General features: G+C 42.0%; 1 protein-coding gene across 50 annotated transcripts in view; it reads left to right on the top strand.

Moving 5' to 3' along the window:
- Window positions 1-19,176, top strand: part of EPB41L2 (erythrocyte membrane protein band 4.1 like 2) — a 220,415-nt gene that overhangs the window by 145,112 nt on the left and 56,127 nt on the right. For all 50 annotated transcript variants that reach the window (XR_006299058.1, XR_006299057.1, XM_043592371.1 and 47 more), the window contains 6 exons: window positions 3,754-3,796; window positions 8,683-8,758; window positions 11,807-12,025; window positions 13,572-13,659; window positions 17,618-17,770; window positions 18,289-18,386. Coding sequence is in view for 48 of the 50 variants with exons in the window: in XM_043592371.1 (XP_043448306.1) it covers window positions 3,754-3,796; window positions 8,683-8,758; window positions 11,807-12,025; window positions 13,572-13,659; window positions 17,618-17,770; window positions 18,289-18,386 (677 nt within the window). In the remaining 2 variants the exon portion in view is untranslated. The remainder of the gene's footprint in view (window positions 1-3,753; window positions 3,797-8,682; window positions 8,759-11,806; window positions 12,026-13,571; window positions 13,660-17,617; window positions 17,771-18,288; window positions 18,387-19,176) is intronic.

Here is a 19,176-nt window from a genome sequence, read left to right as displayed (position 1 = left end):
AGATATATACCCAGAGGTGATAGGCCAGTTTATGATTATAAAAAAGCCCATGTGTTGAAGGCATTGGGTAAAGTACTTTGCATAAGTACTTCCTCTTCAGGAGGTGGTTGAATGAAGAGTTGAAAAGAACTACCCTATGAGGGACCTGTTTTGATCCTCATCTTAGAATTGAGGAATCAGAGGCTTAAGAAAGCGAAGAATGAGCCCAAGGTCACAGACTTGGTGAAAGCCAGAATTTGACTCCATGTAGCTCCAGTTCCAAAGCCTATATATGTGGCAGCCAAATCTTTAAAAACAATTGGAAATTATGCACCATAATCTATCATGTGTGTGTGTGTGCGTGTGTGCGCGCACACGCGTACGCACGTTCTCGCATGCATTTATGTCATTCTCTGGTGTCTTTTTCCCTCCTTCTGTGTTTGTTTCTTGATCCATCTGGCACTCCTCAAGTGTCAAAACTGAGAAGTGTATTTTTATTTGTTACCTGTTTATGAGTTATATATTTATTTTTTTGTAATTGATAACGCAGATAATAGACTTGGATTTCTTTTAAAAGTCATATTGTCATTTTTTTTTACTTATGAATTTATTACTCTAGGCAATAAAGTTATATCCCATTCAGGATCATAACCATTCAAATAAAAGCAAATCTGATAAGAATACTGTAACTTGTGGTCTTTTAAGATGACCAGTGCATGGCAGTGGGCAGATATCTGTCAACAGATACTGATTTAGTATTTGCTGGTTGTCTGCACCTGCTAAGCACTATGGAGGATACAAGTAATGTGGTCCCTCACTGACCTTGCAAAGTTGTGCTATGGAGGGGAGGACCTCCTCCTCCTTGAGAGTGGAACTCACAGTGTGGCAGTGAGCATGGTTAGCAAAGGGAAAACCAGTAGGCGGATGGCAGGAGTCACTTCTGCTGCTGGTCTTTGATCGCATCAGGTAAACTTAGTCCGCTTTGTATTTGGATAGGGGTCTGTAATAAAGGGGAGAAGCCACTTCAGTCTTCTAATATTCTGGCTGGCAGTACTGTGGAAAGTGGCGTGAGAATGGCACTCAGTCTGAATTTGGCTGGCTGGTGCACAGAAACTGGTCCCTCATTCTCCTGGGTCTGTAGGGCTCTTTGACTCTCTCCATGCTGTGCAGAAACCTGTTGAGTAACTTGTACAAGAAATTGATAATGCAGGCAAGAATGGAGTATGCGGAATGACTGGGACATGGCGTTATTCCTTAGGGGTCACAGAAGATGATGTCGCTCCTGCCATTCTCCTCCGCGTTCTCCAGCAGGCATCTGTAACAACTGTCACGTAATGAAACCGGAGCTCTGGAAGGGTCTGTCTGGTCGTTTAAGACCAGTTAAGTAGTTTCCCTTCTACTCTCTTCTTTCTCTGTTTATAGATGAAATGCCCTAACACATGTGACCCTCCTTCGCCTCTTCCCTGGCTTCCCCCTGTCTGGGCTAGAGACTGAAAGATGTGTTTTCCTCATTCTTGTGCACTCATCATAGCCGGCCATTTGTGAGCCAGCTGTTGTGGGGACAGCAGCTGCCGGGCAAGGAAGCTGAATGCCAGGCTTTTTTCTAAGGGGAGAATTAGAGCTGCTCCCCGACATAGCACTGGAGGTACCATTGGAGCGCCTGCTGGCCCTTCACATCAATGGGCCATGCAGCTGGGACACCAGTAATAGGAAACCCAACCAAGCTCTGGTAGCTCTTTATTGAGACGTTTGAATATGGCCAGTGTTAGTGTACGACATGCCCACCTTAGATCCTTGCTGCTGAGTGCAAGCCGTGAGTCGTGTAGTAAAACCCACAGGGGTCCATGCAGCTTTGTTTTCAAGGCATCCTATTACTACTTTTAAATAGTGTTAAGTTAATGTTCTGTTGACCAGTTCAATATATTGTTAAGACAGAAGGCTCTTATTTTCTACCTAACAACAAACATCTTCATTGTTTGCTTTATATATCTGAAGAAAATTCTGTTTAAGCACAGATATTACAGTACGTTACTTTGGATACTTTTGGAATGAATGAAACTTGTTTCTTGTAAAGCCAATTATAATTGACCCTTAAATAACGTGGGTTTGAACGGTGCGGATCCACTTACACGCAGTTTTCTTTCAATAAATACAGTACAGTTGTGTATTTTCTCATGATTTTAACATTTTCTTTTCTTTTTAAGAATTAAATTTAAGAATTTCTATTCTTTTTAAGAATACTGTATATAGTATACGAAATATGCATTAAATGACTTTATGTTATTGGTGAGGCTTCTGGTCAATAGTAATCTTATAGTAGTTAAGTTTTGGGGGAGTTAAAATTTATATGTGGATTTTTGACTGTATGGGGGTCAGCACCCCTAACCTCCACATTGTTCAAGGCTCAACTGTTTCAATCAAAAAAAAAAAAAATCTCAAAAAATGTATTTGTTCTCCTGCGTAAGTGAAGATGAAGTAGGGTAGACTTTTTTTTTTTTTTTAGTGTTTATTTTTGAGAGAGAGAGAGAGAGAGAGAGAGAGAGAGAGAGAGACAGAGCATGAGCAAGGGAGGGGCAGAGAGAGAGGGGACACAGAATCTGAAGCAGGCTCCAGGCTCAGCTGTCGGCACAGAGCCCAACGCAGGGTTCGAACCCACAGACCACGAGATCATGACCTGAGCTTAAGTCAGACACTTAACCTACTGAGCCACCCAGGCACCCCCAAGTAGGGTAAACTTTAATTGAGAGGTTTGACTTAAGGATAAGGTGGGAGAAGTTTAAAAAAAGAGAGACAAAAATTACATAAAAGTTTTTTTGAATGGATCTTTGCTGATAACTTGAAAAGACAAATGTTTAATGTCCTCAGGTGGTTTGAACTTAGTAGTTCAAATTTGGTGATTTTTGCTTTAAGATATTATAGTAGTTTCCTGGAATCTTTTTGTTAACTTTCTCAAAGGGTAGAAAGGGGGGAAGTGAAAGGGAGTTCCTTATGATTTGACTTGCAACTTGGCATGAAGTTTAAAAAGGATGTTATATGAAGAGCAGGAAGGAAACGATCAGTTCCAATCTGATGGTATTCTCGGTAGCATTGTACGGTATGGGGAAAAGAAAGTTTGAGGAGAAGGTGGCTTTAGGAGTTGAGATAACTGTTTTTGACTGGGATGTATACACTTTTAAGAGCCAATTACGTTTTTTTTTTTTTTTTTTTTCCAACGTTTATTTATTTTTGGGACAGAGAGAGACAGTGCATGAACGGGGGAGGGGCAGAGAGAGAGAGGGAGACACAGAATCGGAAACAGGCTCCAGGCTCTGAGCCATCAGCCCAGAGCCCGACGCGGGGCTCGAACTCACGGACTGCGAGATCGTGACCTGGCTGAAGTCGGACGCTTAACCGACTGCGCCACCCAGGCGCCCCCCAATTACGTTCTTGACAGAGGCTCTCATTTCACTGTCCACAGGGGCTATTTGCTGGAGTTCTATGGAACAAAGACTGTGTAGATATATTGTATCTAATCATTTGGATAGATATTTGATTTCAGATCCAAGAAAATGAGGCCCAAGAGACCCACCTCAAAAGTGTTTTAATGTTTTATTTATAACACACACATTCAAAAACAAATCAATATTTAGCCCCGTGGAATGCTAATGGGTGAAAGCTGCTTTGAATAGGAATTTATGTTTACACTCAAGTATGTGAACTGTAAACTGTTCCGTTTTGGACTCTGGAGTATGTTTTATGACTTAATTAACCTTTTTTTTTTCCCTCCCCCTGTAGAACTGGCTAGATCCTGCAAAAGAAATAAAGAGACAGCTACGAAGTGAGTATTTAAATAATCATACTTCTGAGTTCATCTTTATATCTATTTCTGTCTTTAATCAAATTCAGAGGAATGTAGACTGGACTACTAAAATCATGATGGAATGATCAGCTGTATTTTGCATGTATATCATATACAAAGTTGAGGAAACAATATTTTTCTTGCCTCGTGACTTTATTTTGTGCGTGGCTTCGGGACTCTTCTGGTCTAGAGGTCCGAACCTTCTGGTCCTAAAGATTCCCTCACAGTGTCTGTCTACCGCTGTAGGCGTTGCTTGTCTGTAACTTTCACCGTTGATGTAAATTTTACTCCAGGCGACCAGTTACCATCGCTTCGTCTGCTTTGTTTTGGAAGTGTGTAATTAGTTTCATTAACAGGCTTGTCTCTGGCCCCAGAGCTGTAGACACGCTCACTGTTCATAGATGTACTGGAGCGCAGACTCGGGGCGGAAAAGCACAGAGAGTCATCTCTTCCATCCTCTGTGGTCACTGCCTTCTCTCCAACGTCGTTCCGCCACTCAGGGCCGTGCTGTGTGCTCTTTGAGTCTGGGTTTCTAGTCAGTGCGGCTTGGCCCTTTCTTCCGTTGCCTGTTTGCTGTCATGGCAGGTCCCAAAGTGACCTTTGGGGTCTCCCCCTCACCAGCTCCAGCTCCCTCCACAGGCCCTGGTCTTGCCTGTGCCTGGCTTTCAGATGTCTGTGCCAGGAGATATCATCACCACAGAAAAGTCTCTGGAGGATTTGGATCCTTAATTGACTTCCAGGCGGGTGGATGACCAAGGCAGAAAAGGTAGAGAGCCACGAACAGCTGGAATTTTCAGACAGGAGAACAGGATTCTCAGCAGCCCTTCGGGACCGGGGGCCTCCAGAGCTGTCGTGGGAGAAAGCGTTTCCCTGAGCGCCGGCCTACCCAGGGTAGGCTGTTTGCTTTCCTCCCCCTACTTATTCTTCCTGGCATCAACAAACCAGAACAAATCTGTGCGTTTCCCTTCTGTTCTTTACCATCTATCTTCTCTCACTTTAGGCACTCCACATTAGTTTTCTTTTTCCCTGAAATCATTAATCTTTTAGGTAGTTTTCTAAACTACCTTTCTATCCTTTCTTCCCTTCTCTGCTCCTGTTTGAAATTCTGAGCCTCTACCTTATTTTGCCCATTTCTTCTCCTTGAAGACTCCTCTCTTCCTTCAGGGGGGGAAAAAAAAAGTATTTTTGAAGAGAATGACCTTCCTGATTTGCCCTGGACAGGGGTCTCTCAGGATGTCGGAGTTACAGTGCTAAAACTCAAACAGTCCCAAGTAACCTGGAATGGTTGGTCACTCTGTCTCTTGACTATTGTCCTTGGCTTTCCAGCAGCCCTCCTCTTTCCCCTTGCATTTATTATCTGGGTGTTGCATCTATTTATACTTCCTTCATAATGGAAAAGGGGAGAAAAAAAATGATTAGACACAGAAATGTTATGTTTACAGTTGCTTCCACGGTGTATCAGAGAGCCTTGGCACTTTTCCCTTGTCTTTTGTATGGTTGTCCTACACAACTGTAGAGTGCATGAATTCGGAAAGGTACGGATGCCTGGTTCTTTCACTTTATCTGAAACCGGAGCTTCCAAGTGACCCAAACCATAGAATAGGATAACCGCTGAAACCTGATTCCATTGAGTTGTTTCCTATGGTTTTGTTTGGCTTCTGTTTGATTATGTTTGTATGCCACTCGTTTCAGAGCCATGGAGGTTGCTGATTTTTGGAAGGCAAGACTCCTGCTGATTATGAATCATGGTCTTGTGTTTTGATGGTTTGTGAATTTTTTTTAGAGTTATTCAGGACTTTTGCCCTTGTGGTTTGGCAAGAGGGATAACAGTAACAAGTAGGATCTGGCTTTCTCAGATGATTTGGAGCTAGTTTCTAAATGGAATCCTGTCCTGTCCTGAGGGTGCAAGTAGGCTGGAAACATGAAGTCTTAGCTTTTGCCTTGACCTCTTCCTTTCTGCTTGTGTTAAAGTGGACGAAAGAACTGCATGTTTTATCTTCACCCAGCCAATGCCAGGCTTTTATTGTTACTTTTCAGTTAATGGGAAATTAGCAAAGGTAAACATTAATCTTTTTTTCAGTTACTTTTGAAAACCAACAGCCTATTGGTTCCTGTTTAAAATTTGCCTTGAAATTTTCTTCAGATGTACACAAATCAGACTATATATATGAGACCTGCATGTGATTGCTATATACATGATCCGTAGACTGTTCTTTCTTTTTTTAATTTTCGGTTTTTTAAAAAAAAAATTTTTTTTTCAATGTTTATTTATTTTTGGGACAGAGAGAGACAGAGCATGAACGGGGAGGGGCAGAGAGAGAGGGAGACACAGAATCGGAAACAGGCTCCAGGCTCCGAGCCATCAGCCCAGAGCCCGACGCGGGGCTCGAACTCACGGACCGCGAGATCGTGACCTGGCTGAAGTCGGACGCTTAACCGACTGCGCCACCCAGGCGCCCCTAATTTTCGGTTTTTATTTAAGTAGGCTTCACACCCATGCAGAGCCCAACATGGGGCTTGAACTCACGACCCTGACATCGGGACCTCAGCTGAGATTAGGAGTCAGACACTTAACCACCTGAGCCATCCAGGCACCCCAAGTTTAGCATTTTTTTTTAACTTATTTATTTTTGAGAGAGTAAGTGAGCCTGAGCAGGGGAGGGAGAGAGGGAGAGAGAGAGAATCTTAAGCAGATGCCATGCTTAGCATGGAGCCCTACTCGGGGCTTGATCCCACAAGTATGGGATCATGACCTGAGCTGAAATCAAGAGTTGGATTCTCAACTGAGTCACCCAGGTGCCCCTAAAGTATAGCATTACTAGGGCTAAAATATAAGTGTTCTATTAGAAACTCATCCCTATAGTCCTGTCCAGAAAAGCACGTGCTCTTGTTAATTAATACCCAGAAAACAAAAAATAAGGATCCATTAGGAAGTGATAATCCTATGGTGACTTAGCTTAATTATGGGTTAGCAGCCCCCTGAAGAAGTGCATATTCCTGCCCAGCATGGCACTATATATAGGACAGGGAAGTCTCACTCTTCAGGAAAGTCATATATCCCATTTATGTTATTTTATTTTGTTTTTGTTTTGTTTTGTTTTTATTTATTCAAAGGTGTTTTAAAATGTTTTTTTATTTTTTTGAGAGAGATAGAGCAAGCGCGTGTACAACAGGGGGAGAGGCAGAGAGACAGGGGGACAGAGGATCTTAAGCGGGCTCCACACTGACCGCAGCGAGCCTGATGCGGTGCTTGAACCCACGAACTGCGAGATCATGACCTGAGCTGAAGTCGGATGCTCAACCCACTGAGCCACCCAGGCGCCCCTATGATATTTTAAATGTGTGACACAGAACTGAAATTCAGGATTGGCTTTGGAAGTGGAATGGTGAGGCACTGAACCTAAATCCAATACAGGTACACGTGTGTTCTTAGCAGCCATTCCACACATACGGGTTGACCTCTGAGAGAGAAGTTAGTGTACTCATGGTGAGAAGAGAACAAAAGGACATGCTGGAAAAGAGAATGGGATTCAGTAAAATTTTCTTCAAGTCCCTGAAATAAAGCAACCATGAGGCCTTCAAATGTGGTTGGAATGAAATACCATGAGCATACTTTGTTTCTATTTAGAAATACTAGGAACTTTGAGCATAACCCTGAATTCTGGCCAGTGGATTTATTTGGATCCATTTAGGAAAATAATACTTGCCCTCTGCCCAGAGTTGTGTGGTTTTTTCTTTCTTTTCTTTAAAGCTATCCAAAGTATGACATATCAAACATTAGTTAAACATTAGTGCAGAGATAGAAATGTTTTAACTTTTAATAAGTCATTTCTGATGGTTGTTACATTCACTTCTGTGGCACAGTGCAGCCCAAGCATATGTTCTATAGGAGTATGCTTACACCTACTCTATAAACCTGGGAATAATTTTATTGTCTTAAAGTATTGTGATGTTTGGGTGCCTGTGTGGCTCAGTCGGATGAGTGTCTATCCGACTCTTGATTTCAGCTTAGGTCATGATCTTACGGGTGAATTCGAACTCCGCATCGGGCTCTGTGCTGATAGTGAGGGCCTGCTTGGGATTCTCTCTCTCCCTCTCTGCTTCTCTCTTTCTCTCTGCCCCTCCCTCCTCAAAATAAATAAATAAACACTATTAAAAAGTATTGTGTGGGCACTAAGTGGCTCAGTCAGTTGAGTGTCCAACTCTTGGTTTTGGCTCATGATCTCATGGTTTGTGGGTTCAAGCCCCACATCAGGCTCTGCTTGGGATTCTCTTTCCCTCTCTCTTTGTCCCTCCCTTACTCTCTGTCTCTGAAAATAAATACATAAACTTAAAAAAAAAAAAAAAGTATTGTGATGTTTTACTACTCCCTTCTTTGAGATTTCGTTATGGGATTAAGAGACCATTAATCAGCTTCTTGAATAGCTATAGTGATCAATTGATCATTATCTCCCTTCTGTCAACAATGTGTAAATCCTAAAATACTTTTTTTTTTTTCTCTTTAAACAGTAGGAGATATTTGGCATCTGGAGAGTCTATGGTTAAAACAAATCTTATTTCAGAATGATTACATATAGGTTATATTGAAATTTTTGCATAATATATCACCATACAAAACATTGAAAGTATTAGTAAGTGTTTATTTAAAAAAAGGGAATCTGTTTTTCTTTCATAGTGGGTTATTTGTATAATTTTTATATTTTGTTTTGTTTTTGTAAATAGTTTTCTCAAAATCAAACAATGAAACTCTCCGAACTGACGTATAGTGGAAGTAGTATGTGCTGTTTGAACATTAACCTTTAATTTTTATCAAAATAAGTGGTCATTCTGCTGGTTGGGTAAATACCCACATTTAATAATTACAGATCCTCCTTGGCTGTTCACCTTTAATGTGAAGTTTTATCCTCCTGATCCTTCTCAGTTGACTGAAGATATCACCAGGTACTTTATACTTACATTTTAAAACAAATTTTTACCTAGAGCTTTCATTTATCTCTGTGCCCTGGGAGAATAATGGTAATTTCAGGATTAAAGCCAAAGTATTTTTTCATAAGTTGAATTCTAGAAAGTTCCTTGGAAATGAGCGTACTCCAAAATGGTTGGAAATGTTTCTAGTTTCAAAATTTTCTTTTTACTTTAAATTCTCCATTTATAGTAAATAAATTTTTTAATATTATAAAATTAAAAAATTATATTGCTGGCAACTTTCTTACGTTACACTTACAAAAATCATTGATATTTAATATTTCAGATTAATACTAAAATGGTTTTTTGTTGTATAACCCTTGTGTACCTGTGTGCTAGTCTCCTATCACAAAGGTGATATAGGGTAGAAAAATGAAATTATTTAAAAAGCCAATTGAACTATATTTCCAGGGGGCTCCTATTTCAAAGTAGAAAAAAAAAAAAAAACTAACAAGGTAGGCTTTCTTAGCCAATAGCTGTTTCATTTCCATCTCCTTTGAGATTGTCTGGGCCATATAAACATATACTTAAGTTGCAAATAAAAGATTCAGTTGAGGAGCAAGGGAGCATTTACTGATTCTGAGAGTGCCTGAGTGTTTGAATAGTAACCAAGGAGCATTTGAGTCCACAAGTGCCTTGGTATATTAGCCCTATTCAGCTGGGTTACCAGTGATAGGACTTATTAGCTTTGGTGAGAATAAGTGCATACGTTACATGGCCAAGGAGAAGTGTGTTCAGAATATACTTTTTGAACACCAGAGGTCTTGCTGAAAGACTGCTTTTGATTCATTCCTGTGGTTCCTGAGCCCTTGATGCTTTCTGCTAGGCCAGTTTTGGCAGACATCAGGTTGTGTTGGTGCTTAAGAGTGCATGATACCCACGTGGAGATTTCTTTCCAAGATGGAGTAAATAACAAGCCTTCCCCACTGCCCCTAACCAACACCACCCCACCCCCACCCCGCCTTTGCTACTTGTTGCTAAATGGCGGTCTTCTGATAGTAAGCTGTGGTTGAATTAACTTCAGCTAGTAAATAGTAAAGATAAGCTTTTGTAACTGCACCTCAAGCTGCTTTGGAGCATAAAACCGGATAGGTTGGTTGCTCTGGATACACAGCCTCACCACAGGAATGCCTTCGAACATTGCAGTTGGGGCTTGTGCCCTAGCACCCTCTCTCTACACACACTTCTTGGAGTAATTTGTTCGGGAGATGATAATCCTCTGGTAATTGCGACTTATGGCATCGGTAAGTGCTTTGGTTTTTCCTTTAAATGGGGCTTGAATAGTCTCGCCGTGTATGGTGAGAGAAAGGAGATAGTTTGGTGAGCTAAACACTAAAAGCCTCGGCAGGCAGCCTGACACCAGCCACCTGCTTGGACTGGTGGCCTAAGTATCATGAGTGAAATCTTCACTATGACTTGAGTGAAAACTTAAGATGAGGTGTCTTTTGAGGAGCGCAAGAGTGGTGTTTGCAGAAGTGTTGCAGTGTTCAGGATAGTGTTTGAGAACGCTGGCTTCTGCCATGTGAAGAAGAGGGAGCTGGGAAATTCAGGAACCTGTTGGAGTTTTTGTTGGAAGGTTTTGGGCTTTCGACTTCTCTTTGAAAACAGGACAGGACCAATGTGAAAAGTCGAGACCATAGTCTCAAACGGAACAACAAGATCTTAGTAGTAGGTGGAAAATCTGGGTGTTTAGGTCTTCAAAGTGTCACGAAATGTGGAGAACTGGCACGGTTCTCAGTCAGACTTAGAGAATCAGAGGATACCCTGGAATCCTAGTTTAAAATGGACTTTTCTAAAGTAATGCAGTTCTGCTTGTGGTGTTCCAGGGACCAAAGGAACATAATCCTCCTTAGAGAGCTCCTGCGGTGCATAAAAATCCTCAGACCGCAGTGCCAGAGAGATGACTTCCCTTCTGCCAGAAGATTTTGGAGCACTTGCTACGTGGCAAGTTCTTGGCTAACTGTGCCCCACGCTTGGCAAAGAGACAAAGTGGCCAGCTGCTAATGGGAATGGCAGTGTCGAAAAGGTCTTCAAGAGTGAGGGGCTGTTTAGTTTGCAGGGATTGATGGTAATCTTATTAGCAAGTAGTTGAAGTCACGAGTAGAAATCAGGTTTTCAAATGTCAGCAAAGGAGCTGGTAGTGCCCCCCTACCCCAGATCCTCATAGAATGTAAATAACATGGTTCCGCATGTCATCTAGTGGAAATGGAAACTTTTATAAGTAACTGTAGTAAAACCACTTGAAACATTGAATAAGAACTATTTAATAAGTTAATAACATAATTATGATGATGATGATGATGTCTATTAGTTACTGACTCCTAGGTAACATGCGGTATGTTTTGATTATGTTATCTAATTCGTATCCTCTCCTTCAAAGGGCGGAAGAATTCTCATTTGACAAGTAGGGAATTAGCCTTACACGAGCAAATTCACTAGCTCAAGGTTGCACAGAGTCAGCTGTGCCTGGCCCAGAAGCTCATGCTTTTTCTGTTATAAATTGAACTGTCTCTGTAGATGGAGTAAATGGGCAAGTGTAAGGGCTTTAAAGACTTACAGTTGTTCAAGGCCTCTGAGGAATGGAAGAAATTGGTATGAAAAGGCTAGAAAGAATAAAGGGTGGGTGACCTTAGCTCTTCTTGCAAATGCCTAAGAACTGCAGCTGTTTTTAAGTTTTCATTCGTCTTTGCAACTTTTGAGGGACATGTAAATTTCGATGCCAGTTTTAAATCCACGGAGACAAGTGTAAGTGATTACGATTTTTATCTTCAGTCACAAAGCTCTTGATGATGATGATGATGATGATGATGATAAATACACTGTGACCAGAATAGCAGTTCAGAATTTCCATGGGTTAGGAGCCCAAGAAACAAGGTGGACTTCTTATTAGAGAAGACGATTTTTGCTGTGGACATAAGGCATTGCCTTCTCGTCTGTTTTCAGAGGAATACTGGAACTCAAAGATCATTGGTGCTGCATCCTAACGGATTTCTTCCCGGCCCTCCTCTCCCCCTTGCCCCTCAGATACTTCTTGTGCCTTCAGCTCCGGCAGGACATTGCCTCCGGCCGCCTGCCCTGCTCATTTGTGACTCATGCCCTCCTGGGATCCTACACGCTGCAGGCTGAACTTGGGGACTATGATCCAGAAGAACATGGCAGCAGTGACCTCAGTGACTTCCAGTTTGCCCCCACACAGACGAAGGAGCTGGAAGAGAAGGTGGCAGAGCTGCATAAAACCCACAGGTCTGGTGACTTGCTTGCTGGGGAGAGAATAGCCACAGGGGATTGAAACAGCTTCTCTTCTGACACTTGCCAGACATCCAAGCACTGTTTACGGGATTATCTAGTGTTTCCTTTTGGAGCCTCACCTAGTATTAAACGAGACAACCTGTAGCCTTGAGATCGCCTTTCGTTGTGTTCACAACTATAACGTGAACAACAGTGCTCATGATCCTGAATGTTTTCATTTATTGGAAAAAGTTACTTCTCCCCGTGACATCTCCCTCTTCCTCCCTCTGAACCTGAGCACATAAAACAGACATACTCCCATACTTGTTTGGGCACTTAATACGTATTTCTTCTGCCCACCTCCTCCCCCTTTTTTTTTTTAATTTTATTTTACAGCAGGGAAGAGGGGCAGAGGAGGGGAGAGAGAGAAAATCTTAAGCAGGCTCCATGCTCAGTGTAGAGCTCAATGCGGGGCTCAATTCCGCAACCCTGGCGTCATGACCCGAGCCAAACTCAAGAATTGGACTCTCAACCAACTGAGCCACCCAGGCGCCGCCTGCCTTTTGTTTTTTATCCGATAAAGCTAGAGGGCTAGGCTTCTGGGTTTGAATCAGAAGTGTAGGTAGTGATGGACATGAAATATATAGGTGGTTTCTCTGTCCACAAGATGAGCTTTGCTTTTAGTAGCTAAACTTTACTGATTTACTCAGTACCGTATTAAGTGCCATATTACGCTTTGAGAACTTCTATATCTTTGTGAAAATAAATGTGCTTTTAGCCCAAGATGACAAATCTTGCTACAAAATTACAATTTGCCCCATATTGCAAAATTGAGATTTTATAAGAGTTCGACAAAAATCTTTGGAAGGGAACTTTGAAAGATTAGAGGTTTTTAAACAGGCCACATTCATTAACTTTTTTGTCAAAAAAAAAAAAAGCGGTATTTCTTATATTCACTTTCACTTTATTCCGGTTCTTCTCCATAGGTATTTATTGTATAATTTGAATTTGAAATATCAGGTGCTGAAATTCTTTGGGGATTGTGAAGATGAACGGGACACGGTCCTGCTCTCTTAGAGCCTAAAATTTGTTGACTTGTGCAGAGACAGGAATGGAAATAATTTTAGTTATGGACCGGGTGTGAGCTGCATTATCTACCATAGGTGTAAAGTCAAATACAGGTACTTCTGATCTGTGTTGTGATCAATCCTGCCGAAATAAAATTAAGGAGTGGGAAGTAAGAATTTGCCATTTTTGGAAAGATGAAATCACTTTTTTATTCTCATGGAATTTATGTTGTACCCGTTTCCCCACTGGGAAAACAATCGAAAACAATTCTCTGAGATAAAAAGGAAGGGTAGAGATTTAGAGTAGAGGATCCTATGAGGAAACTTCTAGAGGTTGAGAGTTGAGCCTTCTTACCTGTTCCCTGCTTATCTGTAAATTGTACGGGGTTAACTGCTCTACCCTAAACCCTCCGAGCTCATACACTCCTTTCCTATCTGGGCCACGTTTGCTTTGCAGCTGCCAATAAAATAATATTGTTTCGTTTGATCCTCAGGGGCTTATCTCCAGCACAAGCTGATTCTCAGTTCTTAGAAAATGCAAAGAGGCTCTCCATGTATGGCGTTGACCTACATCATGCCAAGGTACTGTCAATGTAATGGGAAGTGGCATCTTTCCAGTCTGTTGACGGTTTTGAAAGGGCTCCAGTTTCAGAGTGGCCTAGCTCACTTTTAGGAAAAGGCTATTCACCCTCACCCAAGGGTCTCTATAATATTTCTTTAGTGACTAACTGTGGGGTTTGTGCTTATGGAAAGGAGCATTCATTCTCTCCTCTGCCCCCTTACTTCTTTCTCAATCTTTTCAATTAACACCCTTTCATATGGACTCACCTTGAGACTCACCTGTCAGGCATCTTTCCCCCCTGTCCTGGTTTCTTCTGCATCCCCACCTTTTACTGTGTCAGGTGATGCCTCTCCCCGCCCCTTCTCCCATCCCTGTCTTGGGAGTGGATTGCAGATCCAAAGAAAGGGCCAATGCAGTGTGGATGGGACCGCTTCTGAAAAACCCTCTGGCTAATGAAGGAGCCTGAGGGTTGGGCTCCTCTCTGCGGGCCTGTTTTGTACCACTCGCAAGACGAAAGAGACTGGCCCAGGCCCCGGGGGATGCAACCCCCGCAGCCTAATTGGAGAGGTGGGAAGAGGGCAGAATGATGGACTAGGTGATAGGAGAGAGGGTTTGGGTTGGGAAGATGCCACTAATAAACATTATGTGCTTCCTGACACTACTTCGGGTGATCACACAGTGAGGAGAGTCAAGGAGGAGAGTAAGAGGTAAGGTGAAAGATGGGTGTGGTTTTGAAAAGTGTGTCCAGGGTCCACATGCGGAGGGAACCAACGGTTCCCTAGATGGATGGGGCCTAGGAACCTCAGATTTTATGATTAGAGAAATCTCTTGGAAAGCCCCTCCATCCAAAGATCTCTTCCCTCCCTGGGCCTCAGGTGAATCATTCCTGCTTCGTACTTGCATAGTACTTCATGATTGCACCGCTCTCTTTTTTTCCTCCGTGGCTGCCTTTATTTGACTGTTTTTCCTGGTTATAAAAGACCTACATATACATCATAGAAAATAGAAGCAAACAGAAGGAAAAAAACAAAAACCATTGAACTCTCTTTATTTGGAAATAGGCACTGTTGCTTTTTTGATACGTTTTCTTGTTTTCTTAAAAAAAACATCTCTGAGCACTAGAACTTGTGCATTTTTTTCAGTAGGATCACACTATAGGTATCAGTTTGTGAGGAATTTTTTGTTGTTTGTTTTGTTGCTTGCTCTGATAAAAGATTTTTCCACGTCAGTAAATAGTCTCTGACATCATTTTTAACTGCTGGGTGCTATACACTTTTAATTCTTACAGGTACTTCCATGTGCTTTTTTAAGATTTAAGACTTGACTGTTTTTATTTACAACTGCATAAAACAGTGCAGAGAATGATTTGCCTAAGCCACGTGTTGTTAAGCATTCCCATATCTGCCTCGTTTCTTCTGGTAAATTCTAGGAGGTTAAATGGGACTTCCTACCATTGCGTGTTTTTCAGCTTGTTTCTCTGTGATGGAGACGGGCTGGCTCGGGTGAGAAATCCAAACCGGGGACGCAGGAGAAGAATGGGTTTGGGACCAAAGAGACCTCAGATCTCTGCTCTTCTAAACCCTGTTACTCTGGCCACATGCAAATCTACATGTTGATCGCTAGTTAGAAACCAATTCTTAGATGGCAGTACTACAAGGTTTCACAGTTCTCGTTTTCAAAATTGTACCTTAGAAAAGTAAAAAAGTTGTGGGTCTGTTTAAGCGTAGTTTCTGTTCCTGGTGTGTGAGTAGAAGCAGATTGCTTTTTGAAAAAAAATTCAGAGTAACATTCATCTCTTCATCCTGTTTGTCATCTGATACACTCCGATGATATTTGATAAGGAAGATGTTTGTCGGTTGTCGCAAAGAAAGTCTGTAGCAATTTAAAAGAACTTTTCATCAAAGTTTCATCTTTGATTGTCTTGATCATATTTAAGTACATCTTTAAAAATTTTTTACTAAGAGCTTTTCATGGCACACTGCTACTAGGACAAGTTGAAGAGCATTGAATGGAAGTACTCTTGACACACAGGTACAGGGGAACCCCAAGAGTGTGATAGCTCTGAGCTCTTACCAGCCGCTCTCCCAACTCCTCTGGGTCTGAAGGGGTGAGGTCAGAGAGTGGTTGCCAGAACCCAGAAGGAGAGATCTGTGTGTGGAGAACACTGTCTTTAAGGGAGCCACAATTGTCACAGGGACACCTCGCTGACCTCCCTTCCCTCTTCTCTTCTCTCTCTCATCTTCTGCAAGAGCTTCCCAAGACTGAACCCATTTAGAAGTCCGAGGGCATGGGATCCCTATTGCCACCCATATGTGGCAGCTTCCTCAGGGGGAGTGAATAAGGGACAGAAGGTGCTCCTTTTTTATTAGTTTATTTTTCTGACTTAGTTGCTGAATGGCAGAAGTCAAATATGGAAGACCAAGGCATGCTTTTTCTCTTTCACTTGTTACTCTTCATCTGTAATTTGTATTCACACAGATACTGAGAATTCTGAAGCAATGTGTGCAACAACTGAAAATGAACCGATTTACTTGGTTCCAGATTGTGTTTATTCTTAAATCTGATAAAATAGCTCCAGTGTCCTGCCTAAAGATTGCTTCAGACTAGAGATGACTTTGTTCAGTGTTTCAAGTCTGCGTTGCCTCCTTACTTGTGGTGAGAACATACTGTCTTGGGCAGCCTTCCGGCTTGCTCCTGTGGCCATGGCCATGATGTTTCTGGAAAACAACATTTCTGTCTGGTGCCAAGTTGCTTGGGCACCTGTGCCGGATTCATCCCAGCTTTTTTTCTCTGTTCCTAGAGAGAATTGGGGCTGCCAGATTTGGGTGAATAAAGCACCCTATAGATTAAATTTTTAAACCTGCTAGGATTGTCTAATGTCATTTTACCTGTACATATGAATTATTCAAGTGTGGCAGCAGAGAAAGCAATTGGCATCAGTGACTTAGTACTATACTTCTATTTTTAAAAAAGTAATATGACTTGTTCTAGATGATTCAGTTGCATTCTCGTTGAATTGAGACTTAGATTAAATATGGTGTTTGTTTCAGCAGGCTTGGTGAGAATTTGTTCCATATCATAAGTGATTTCTGAAAATATGAATGTCTCTGAATAATGTTTTCAATTTTATATGTCGTGAATGCGATCCAGTTCTTCCCTTGAAAGTCAGTGATCTGTGTATTTTGAGTATTGGGTCCTCAATATTACTTGAAATGTGAGGAGACACTATGTCACTTTTATCTGTAAATTTATTTGGTTTTTAAAAATCCTTTAGGCTTGTGATTATTGTAAATTGTCATCTATTCCAAGTTAAAATGCTGGGGAGGGAAAACAGTTTGAGTAAATTCAAGACTAGTTTGCAGTCCATTGAAATGCCAGCCATGGGAATGCTATAACGGGGACTGGATGTCAGCACTCTGAGTTATTGAAAAATTACTCGGAAGAATTCAGAGATTCAAAGAGAAATTTTCTGTGAGGGATTGGTGTTTTGCCAAATAGAGGCGTGATTTTAACAGCCATTAGTTAGCATAGCCCATCTGAAATAAATTTGCCTAAAGTAAAATGTCTGAATGCACCTTAAGTTGGGCTGACAGGGTGTCCCCAAGGACTGGGATAGCCTCCAGGAAAACCTTGTCTCTTCAGGATGTCTAAATTGAGCTCTCTTTCCCTTTTTCCCCAGCAGCTCTTGTAGGCAAGCTTGGGAACACAGAAATTATGCCTTTTGGAGAATATTGTGTCCTGTAGTCAGGTGGCTATAACTCTTTGACAAATCGAATTTTGATCCTAGGAGATAAGAGATTGAAGATGTGTTGCGTGCCCTACTGTTTCTATTAACTCACGTAGTGTCACTGATATTTAAATACCAACCTGTTAAATCGGCGTTCCGGGTCATGGTTTAAGGGGGTGGGGGGACATAAGCTTCCTGACCCGTGAAACTTGGACAGCTCTAACCACGGTCAAATGGCTTCTACTTGGCAGGACTCGGAAGGCGTGGACATCAAGCTGGGTGTGTGCGCTAACGGGCTTCTCATTTACAAAGACAGACTGAGAATCAATCGTTTTGCTTGGCCGAAAATCTTGAAAATTTCGTATAAGCGCAGTAACTTCTACATTAAAGTTAGGCCAGCAGAGGTAAGCAGTGTCACGTAGGCCTGGGCATATCTAAACAGCTTTGGTCAGTGTTCTTCTTTATGGCTGTCAGCTGACTTCATTTTTTTCCCAGTGAATTTTAATAAAATGCACTATTCCTTATTTTTTCATGGCAAATAAGGTCAGAGTTCTTAATAATCAACCTGCATGTATATCCATGTTGCTAAAAAAGTAAGAGCCACACCTTTAACAGAAAAGAGAAAGTTGTAAGTGCCTGCTACATAGTGGGGGCCCGTTTTGTTGTTGTTGAATCAGCTAAGTGATAAGGTGGTAGGGTGAGTTGTGGACATTGCTTAAAGTCAGCAGTTGCACTTGGTTTTCACAGAAACTAGTATTGAGTTCTATGAAAAATCCATTCTGTATAATCATACTGGATATACATACTAGTATCTCCTTTCTTCAAGAAGAATTACCCCTCATGGAAACATCTGAATTGATGATTTCAGTAGCTTCTAATCAACTCCTTTATCTTACTGATTTACCTTATTGATTTATTCTAGCTCGAACAATTTGAGAGCACCATTGGATTCAAACTGCCAAACCATCGGGCAGCAAAAAGGCTATGGAAAGTGTGCGTGGAACATCATACTTTCTACAGGTAATTTTAATGATACAGCTTAGACTTAACGAGAACAGCTTTTGGTACCCTGTACGTATTAAGTGGTGGTTGTGGATACAGGGGCAGATGCGGCAACACCCTATTTTATGATTCTTTGCTTCTCCTCGGTGCCAGATCTCCTTGGCTGTGCCTCGTTGTCACTCACAGCTGGTCTGTTTCTACAGTGGTCCCGGACTCCACTTTCTGACTACAATGCCTTCCCTTCTAGAAGCGCATTCTTCAAACCCAACTGCCATTCTCTTGCCAGCATATCGTTCACCATTGGCTTCATTTTGTTGTTCTTACCAGCTCTCTCCTGTTTAATTTCTTTCCCCAGCCAGCCAAAACCCTGGGGTCTGTCCCTTTGCTACTTTGTTGGGAGGTTCTAACCACTTGCCTTTTGTGCCCATCAGCCTGCTGGTCTCTGTGTCTTGACCTCCCCACTTCTATACCAGTGCTGTAGAGTTCTGCCTTAAACAGCACAGCTGTCCCGATGGACGCACTCGCTTTTTGTAAGGGAAAATTGCACAACTCCAGATTAGTGCCTTTACAGATAGATTATTTCTTGTGTCAGCCGGACCCTCAGAGCTACCAGGCAGTGCTTTTTACCTCCTTTCCTGTTAAAATATTCCTGGTCTTCTGGAGCCCCTGGGAACCCCGGCCTCTCTGCTCAGATGCCCTCTGCTGGGTGGGGCACTGATTGTAGAAGCTGTAGTCATGAGCATTCTCGGTTTCCTGTACCATTTTTCAAAACTCTTTAGCCCAAGATTATGTAGCATTCCGCTCTTCT

This window comes from Prionailurus bengalensis, chromosome B2 (genome assembly GCF_016509475.1).
Source record: "Prionailurus bengalensis isolate Pbe53 chromosome B2, Fcat_Pben_1.1_paternal_pri, whole genome shotgun sequence".
Lineage (NCBI taxonomy): Eukaryota > Metazoa > Chordata > Mammalia > Carnivora > Felidae > Prionailurus > Prionailurus bengalensis.
This window is presented reverse-complemented; position numbering and strand designations above follow the sequence as displayed.